Source organism: Carlito syrichta, unplaced genomic scaffold (assembly GCF_000164805.1).
Source record: "Carlito syrichta isolate Samal-C Ts95f unplaced genomic scaffold, Tarsius_syrichta-2.0.1 Scaffold305546, whole genome shotgun sequence".
Classification (NCBI taxonomy): Eukaryota; Metazoa; Chordata; class Mammalia; order Primates; family Tarsiidae; genus Carlito; species Carlito syrichta.
The window spans coordinates 492,177-500,661 of record NW_007249642.1 but is presented as its reverse complement, the minus strand read 5'-3'; the positions used below and the strand labels follow the sequence as shown (position 1 = coordinate 500,661).

Here is an 8,485-nt window from a genome sequence, read left to right as displayed (position 1 = left end):
GGGCCGGGAGGGCGAGCCCGGGGACTGAGGTTTCACTCACAAAGACCCCATTGTAACCTGGCTGCCGCTGCAGTGGAAAAACAAAGTTTTCCTCCATGAAAGAGGCTTTCTTCTTCCTTTTTAAAATTCAGAAGCGGAAAAAAAAAGGAAAAAAAAGCTCACATTCCCCAAGCAGCACATCCATGCCATGCAGACCCCAGCGCCCCCGGCGCGGCGCGGCTGATTGCAAGAGACAGAAAGGTCGCCTCCAGGGTCAGTCTGGAATTAGGTGTCCTTTCTCGAAAGGCAAAGACCGACACACACGAACACTGAGAGAGAGAGAGAGAGAGAGAGAGAGAGAGAGAGAGAGACAGACAGACAGGGACAGAGACAGAGAGATAGAGCGAGACAGAGACACACGCACAGAGACACACAGAGAGACAGTCAGCGACACAGACACAGAGATAGAGACAGAGACACAGACAGAGATAGAGACACACACAAACACACAGAGATAGATACAGAGAAAGACAGAGACACATAGAGAGGGAAAGAGACACAGAGACAGATGGGGAGACAGAGATAAAGAGAGATAGAGACAGAGAGAGAGATGAGAGCCGGAGCCAGAGAGCCCAGCCCCTCCAGCTCTTGTCCTCAGCCCTGCCCACCCCCCGTTATGCTCAACACGGAGAAGTCCACAGGGTGGCCCCGTCGCGCCACCTGGAAGGGCACTTGTATTCCTGCCAGGTCCATTATGGCCAAACGATTACTGAAGACGCCGGTGTAGTATGCTCATTGGAGTCCCTTTGGGGAAAAGACTTGGAGCCTCCCTGTCCCACCCCCTCTACTTTCTGCGCTCTTCCGGGTGGGGCCGTGGGGCGCAGTGATACCAGGAGACCTTCGGGTCCCCTGGGCGGGGCTCGGCGCTCCGGCCCCCGCACTCTGCTCACCAGCGTCTGTCTTGCAGAGAGGCCCCCCGGGTCCGCAGGGCCCCCCTGGACCCCCAGGTCCCCCTGGAGTTCCGGGCATCGACGGCATCGACGTGAGTGTCGCTCTCCTGCCCTTTTCTGCCCGCGTGGGATTTCAGAGAGGGATGGCGTCCCCTCCCGTCACCCTGAGAGGTCGGGTCGGACAAGGGGAGCTAAGGCTGCTCCTGGGAGCCCAGGGATTTGGGGGTGGACGTGTCCCTGCTGTCCCTGTTGATGGGGAACCTCCGCCTCTCGTCTCCTCCACCCCCGTGTCCCTGTCCTGGCTATGTATGCCTCGCGCACACCTGCTGAGACTCTCACCTCTTCTGTCCCCAGGGTGACCGAGGTCCAAAGGGTCCCCCGGGCCTCCTGGTAAGTTAGTCGGCGCCATCACGCGCCACTGTCTTTCTCAGACACATTTTGCAGTCGCGTGTGTCCCAGGGGCTCACTAGGCACCTTTTCTCTACCCTCCACCCTCAGGGTCCCGCAGGGGAACCCGGAAAGCCAGGAGCTCCTGGCAAGCCCGGCACACCTGGCGCTGACGTGAGTAGGGAGTTCGAGGGAGGGGGAGGAGGGGGTATGGGTGGCAGGGTGGGGTACCCGTGAGAGAGAGAGAGAGAGACAGAGACATAGAGAGATAGGGACAGAGAGAGAGAAGGAGAAAGAAAAAGAGAGACAGAGACAGAGGGATAGAGACAGAGAGAAGGACAGAGAGAGAGAGAGAGAGAGAGAGAGAGAGAGAGAGAAACAAAGAGAGACAGAGAGAGTTAGAGACAGAGACAGAAGGACAAGACACAGAGACAGAAAGATAGAGACAGGGACAGAGAAAGTGAGACAGAGACAGAGACAGAGAGACAGAGAGAGAGAGAGAGAGAGAGAGAAACAGAAAGAAAGAGAGGGAGAGAGCCAAAAAGACAGAGACAGAGAAAGAGGTAGAGACAGACAGAGACACAGAGAGACAGAACTAGAGAGAGACAGAAACAGAGAGCAAGAGAAGTGCTTGGTGGCCAGGATCTTGGCCTGTGTGCAACGCTGGCTGGCTGTGGAGCCACATAGCCTTGGGAGGGTCATCCTGGGAGGGGGATTTAGGGGCAGAGGTGCCTGGGACCTCCTGGGGAGAATGCCAGTCTGGCATTCCCTTCTCTCAGAAAACAGGCATCTGCTTCCCATCCTGCGCATTCTGCAAACCCTCAGCCTCTGGGGGAATGAGGGTGAGGTGGGTGGGCTCCCAGCAGGTGGTCTGCACCTGCACCTGTCCCTTGCCAGTACTCTCTAGGCTAATATAGAAAGAGAAACTGAAGGCTGGGACGGGCACAGCCTTCCTTACCCCAAGGAATGTCTGGTTATACTTGGAGTGAGTGGGGCCTGTGGGGACAGGAGGATGCGGTCCACATAGAGAGGAAGATTTGGAACTAGCTTGTTCTCTTTCCGGAATGTGTTTCTGGCTGGTTTCACTGACAGCAACGAACTGGCTAGGAATACTGGAAGATTGGGAACCGGCAACCTTTCTCCAGTTTTCTCTGGCTCACCTGCCCCCACCTGAAGGAAGCTCAGATGCTGAGTTCTGTGGTAACCCTAACATATTAGCAATTCTTCAGAGAAAGTGACTTCAGGACATTCTACTAATACTTAATGAGGTCTCACAACAGACCCGTCCTGGTCTTGTCACTTGGTTCAAAGTGAAGGAAAGGACATCTGTTCTTAGAGAACAGCTTGGTGGTGTGTCCCTCCCCTTCAAGTCCACTTTATGTGTCTTCCCAACACTAAGAACTTTTCTCAATAAGAGAAGACACTTGAAAACTCTTAATTATAATTTCCAAGAATTTTTTTTTACTAGGGTTTAAAACAGATCCTTCATTTTGAGACAAAAATAAATAGTTGGCTTTTAGCTGTTATTGAGGCTGACTTTCTCTGTCATGATCCCCGTAAGGAAGGCATTTGGCTACGCTATTTTTAGTGCTTTAGGAGATAGGTTTAGTCTTATGTTTCAAAACCCCTCGTTTGAACTTTCTGTCTATGCAAAGTGGCAGTACATGAAGTGCCCAAGGGCTAATGTTTGGAGAATAAAAACTGAATATCAAACAGATGTTTGTAGACTATGAAGCAAGGAAGGTACATAATCCTGAATAAATGGCAGAGCCAAGATCCTCGGTCTTAGCTACTATAACACTGTAATATTGTTATGTTGCATTTTTTTCAAAGAAGATGCCAAAAAACCCACAAAATTATTGAACCCCGTGATAAGCAGTGTAGTTAACAGGAAGTTAGGGATATGATACAACGTATCAACAAAAAATAACTAGCAGATAGATCTCATGTTAATCTTTGCCTTTGAGTAAAAATATAGGAAGTTATTTCTTTGTCATCATTTGCATCATACATATATAAACATCCTCTGGATAATTAATAAATGAAATGGAAATTTTCCACCTTGTGGTTTGCCTAAGGATGTCCTGGGAGTTCTAACATCATTATCTTGTTTTCATAGGGATTAACAGGACCTGATGGCTCTCCTGGCTCCATTGGACCAAGGGGACAAAAAGTAAGCTAGCCACCTCATATTAATTGCTGGTATTAATTTAATACTGAAGCATAATTTTATTGTAGTATTTACAAATAAGCTAGCAGATTAAGTTATGAAGCAGTGAAATACACTTGTTGAACTAAAAGTGTATTTGAAAACACCAAAGTGGAGTGCTTTAATGGTTTCATTATTTACCCAGTCTGCATATTTACATATCCATGCTACAGAAGGTCAGCACAATGAAACTATTTGTATTTTCAGGGAGAACCCGGTGTGCCTGGATCGCGTGGATTTCCAGTAAGTAAATGTAAAGCGACAGGATCGAACATTTCCTGTCTTTAGGTAAAAGTCTGCCACGGCAAAATTTTTAAGTGTAGTTTTCTATACAATACACCTGCAGAGGAGTTCATAAATTCTGTGGTATGGTAAGCATTCCTACTGTGAGTGGAACAATACTAGCGATATTTGAATGTACAGTATAAGATACTTGTGTCTGTTTGCAGGTGGCATTTCCCAACAGACAACTCTGCCTCTAAGATTGAAAACATGTCTTACACACCAACAGCAAATCTAAGTGTTCATTGTTCAGACCATGACACCATAGTACTTTCTTCACTACTGTTTTTTCTTTAACTTTTAAATTTTTTAAAAAAAATTGTGGGGTACAATTCAGGGTTAGATATACAAATATTCATTGTGCAGGCACCCTTGTTGATGAGGTATGCCCCTCCTTCCCCGGGGAGATTTCTACTACTGTCAATCCCACCTCCCTGCCCCCTTACCCTCCGCAGTTTCCCACTGTCAATCGTTTTCTTATAGTATTATGGTAGTTGTTCAAGGTTTGCTCACAATGGCTAGAACATGGAACCAACCATGCTGCCCATCAAAAGGGGAGTGGATAAAAAAAAATGTGGTACATATACACCATGGAATATTATGCAGCCATAAAGAAGAACAAAATCATGAACTTCACAGCAACCTGGATGGAATTAGACTCCATAATACTGAGTGATCTTTCACAGAAACAAAGAACTGAGTACTGCGTGTTCTTACTCATAAGTGGACCTTGAACAACTACCGTAACACTGGTTTTACCTCCAACGAAATATCAGCCAGTCAGACATTGTCACTGCCTGACTTCCTAATTGGTCTTCTCCTACATTGCACAATCTAGCACATGTGTGTTTTTTTGCATGTACAAGTGGACTAGGTTCTTAGGCTGCTTTTACTTTCTGTTTTCCTCTTTGCTCTTTTGCTTTTGTCATTAATCTGTATTTTTCATCCTTTTCCCTATCTGTGCTATTTTCCTAGCCATATTTCAGCACCTGCCAACTTTTCCATTAGAAGCCTATTTTCAAAAGTGAAGAGTTGTTGACTTTTCACCCGTATTTTTCAACTCAATCTCAATCTCAACCTCAACATCTTATAGAAATACCTTATTTTTATTTAGTGAAATTTGTCAAACATCAAGGTCTCTGACAATGAAATAACTTATTGATTACTTTGGTATTATCAACTATAACACCTATGTCCCAAGTTGATCTATGCATTAAAATGTTCAATTTGGAGTCATTTTTCAAAGAATGTGTTTTAAAAATCCCACCTGTTATTAAAACATGTGAAGTTCTTGTTTGTTTTCACTGCCTAAATAACTAGAAGTAATGCTATCACTACTAGAGGGTGTGCAGTGATTCCATGGCAGTACTTTATAGATGAGTGTTTTAGAAAAGCCAGTCTGGAATGAAAAGCTAACACAAATATGGGATCACAGACAGCTGTGAATAAAGCTCTTCAGGCCAACATAGAAGAGAAAAGAAAAATGAGAAATCCCAAGGGGGGAAATGGAGTTAGAAAACAAAGAGAGAGAATAGAGATATTCAGATTTAATTTCAACAAGTATATTGTTAAGGTTTATCATATACCTGGTCCTGTGCTGGGGCATAGGGCAAGAAGATGACTGAGGTGGGGTTTCAATCCTTGGTTACATACGGGTTGGTGCTGCTGAAGAGACAGAAAGTGTAAGAAAAGAGAGATAGAATGGCTAGATCTAAAATCAAATTCAGCATATCAAATTCGGGTCCCACTGTGGGCTACTTCAGGAGTGATGACATTTTTATTCTTGTATTCACTTTATTTAGTGTCTGGCCACATAGCTCCTGCCTGTCAAAGGGAGGCGTGTTTCTGACCCCCTTTACCCCTGCTTCTCTGTGCTAAATGTTTGGTGAACCTCTAAATATCATTTATTATGAATTATAAAACATAATACTTTTAATGTAGGTTTCATATAAAACACTACAAATGAATGAAATCTTTAAACTTTCTGGTTGCTGTGTGCCACTGTAGGTAACAGTAGGTTCTCCTGAGGGAAAGCATGGATGCCTCTTTACCCTGATTTTCTTTTAAAAAGTTTGAGAAAGTATCACTGGTTAGTAGACATACCAAAGGAATGAATGTTCAAGGGGCTGAAACAAGCATCTGTTCCCTGTAGGAGAGTCATGTTTGCTTTGCTTTATCTAGCACTTTCTTTAGAATGAGCATCATATCTTTATTTAGTGATAGAGCTTATGTTTGTTTTTAAACTGAATTCTGTCTGTGTCCACATTTATACTAAGTATTATTATTTTAATTTTTTAGGGTCGTGGTATTCCTGGACCCCCCGTAAGTATAATTTCATCATTTGCTTTTACAGTCTACAAAAATGTCCCAGTTCTCAAATCGTTCCTTACTATCCAACTAACACTCCGCCCAGTGGTGTTTACAATCTTCTACCTGCATGGTCTTAGGTGGCTACTAATGACAATACCCCTATTCTGCTAAACAAAATATTTATTAATTTAGGAAATGTCTGTTATATCTTAAGTAATTAAAGTTTGGTCAAATGAGTCATTGGTTCATGGGGAGCCAAAGCTAATACAGATATGTATTTCTGAGTCCATTATGTATCATATTTGATACCATTTATGACAGTTAAAATCTCCACAAGTCACCATGTCGCTTTGATTTGTTGACTTTAGGGTCCTCCTGGGACAGCAGGACTCCCTGGAGAGCTTGGCCGTGTGGGATCTATTGTGAGTACCGCAGAGCACTTTGATAGACATTGGCTGCCTTAATAGAAGGTGTTACCAGGTTTATCATGACCCTAACTCTGTCTTTCCCTGGCAAGTCAAAACATGGCAGGTGAGTTTCATTCTAGCTCATAATATTGATGGGCACTAGGAATAGTCATTATTTTTGTAGAGTGATTTTATTTTTTTCCCTAAAGTTTTAAACTAAACTTTTCTTTCCAACTTCAGACTGAGTCTCAAATAAGAGAGTGTCATCCTCAGTGTACAGACTGTCAGCCAGGACTACGACCCAGCGGCTTTCACATTAGACTCTGTGTGACATAAAAAGTTGATAGCCTAAGATTATTACCATGCATATTTATGTTGGATCCTTAAGTTACAATTGAACCCACAGAATTCAGCTTTTGACATTAAAGAGCTGGACTTTATAAAACAAATTGCTGATAAAAAGTACTTCATGTTGATATTGAGTAAACATTTCCAAGATGTTGAATGAGTGATGCTATGTGAAAGTAGGTAACTGTGAACTCATTGAGGAAAAGAGCTGCATGTCACATGTCTTTCTTGCTTCTCTACATGTGCTTACTGTTTGCAAATTTATTTACTGAACAAATGAGGATGAAATGACTGTAAAGTTAACATAATAGTAAGCAGCCGGTCATATGGCTCATTCCTATAATCCCAGCACTTTGGGAAGTCGAGGAGAGAGAATTACTTAAGCCCAGGAGTTCAAGACTAGCCAGGGCAGTGAAATGAGACCTCATCTCTAAAATAAATAAGTAAATAAATAAAGTAAATAAGTACATAAATATTATAACATGCTTTTGATTTTTTCTGGTAGAACATTCAGAAGGAAAATGGCTGTTGCAAGTGATTCGAGCCCATTTCATCTGAATGACTTACTTGAATTTAATTTTGTTTGATTTTCTGACCCTTGCAAAAAGGTGCAGTGACAGACAAGTGATGGATGGTGGGTGACCAGTGTCCGCCAGAGTCAGACACTGCCGAGGTCACCTTCCCTTTCAAAGCTCCAGGTTGGGTACCCTGATTGCTGTTGTTCTGATTAGCTGAGCAGCATTGGCAGGATTGGCTGCTCTGGGCCCCTGTAGATCAATTCGAAAAATAAGGAGTGTTTCCAGTTTGTTTTCAGAGTAGATAAAATGATCGTCCTGTAGAGAATTGACTTGGCTTTTCCTACCTTGTCTGCCTTGTTTAATTAACTTGGTGAGCCTGGAATACCTTCATTATTCTGATTTTGTAGAACTGATTGGATTATGGGCCGCCCATTGATTTTAGTGGCAGGTCTATGCATGACCGAGCTCAGTAGGGGTTTCTGGTAATACCATTCTCTCATGCATTGCTGGTTTTATGTGCTGTGTTTTGACATGGGTATAATTGCTGTGTCATGACTTTCTAATGACTTAGGGCGATCCTGGGAAAAGAGGACCACCTGGCCCCCCTGGCCCTCCAGGACCAAGTGTAAGTTATTTGCAGTTTGATGTTTTTTTGGAACAGAGAGTTAGGATTGACAAAAAATAAAAATAAAAAAATCTAAGAGCTAAAAGTGGAAGTGCTATTAATTTTGTCATGATTCCAAATTTTCAAAATGACTACCAGTTTTTTCACACACTCAGAACATTGTTGTTTTTATGTAAAAAAAAATAGAGGAATCACAATAATTTAAAAGGTGGTTTTCACAGGGCAAATGAAGTCCTTTGATGTTTGTGGTTTCTGAAATGCTCAAAGCTTAGATATATAAAAGAAGCATTTTCAAATGAACTAGAGTTTAAGTACAATTCAGAGTTCCTTATATTTTCTATTTTGTCTCTCACTCTCCCCTCAATCCCCTCAAAAGAAATAATCTACTCATATTTAGGGTTCTTCAAAAAGAATATGCCCACCATTCAAATTTTAGAATATTAGCATATTCTATACTCCTGTTTCTTATA

General features: G+C 43.0%; 1 protein-coding gene across 1 annotated transcript in view; it reads left to right on the top strand.

Annotated features, from left to right (window-relative positions):
- The window catches only part of COL9A1 (collagen type IX alpha 1 chain), an 88,710-nt gene that overhangs the window by 23,740 nt on the left and 56,485 nt on the right, over positions 1-8,485 (top strand). The window contains exons 7-14 of the mRNA XM_008061722.2: positions 933-1,021; positions 1,284-1,319; positions 1,428-1,490; positions 3,436-3,489; positions 3,733-3,768; positions 6,106-6,129; positions 6,486-6,539; positions 7,962-8,015. Of these exons, the coding sequence (XP_008059913.1) occupies positions 933-1,021; positions 1,284-1,319; positions 1,428-1,490; positions 3,436-3,489; positions 3,733-3,768; positions 6,106-6,129; positions 6,486-6,539; positions 7,962-8,015 (410 nt within the window). The remainder of the gene's footprint in view (positions 1-932; positions 1,022-1,283; positions 1,320-1,427; positions 1,491-3,435; positions 3,490-3,732; positions 3,769-6,105; positions 6,130-6,485; positions 6,540-7,961; positions 8,016-8,485) is intronic.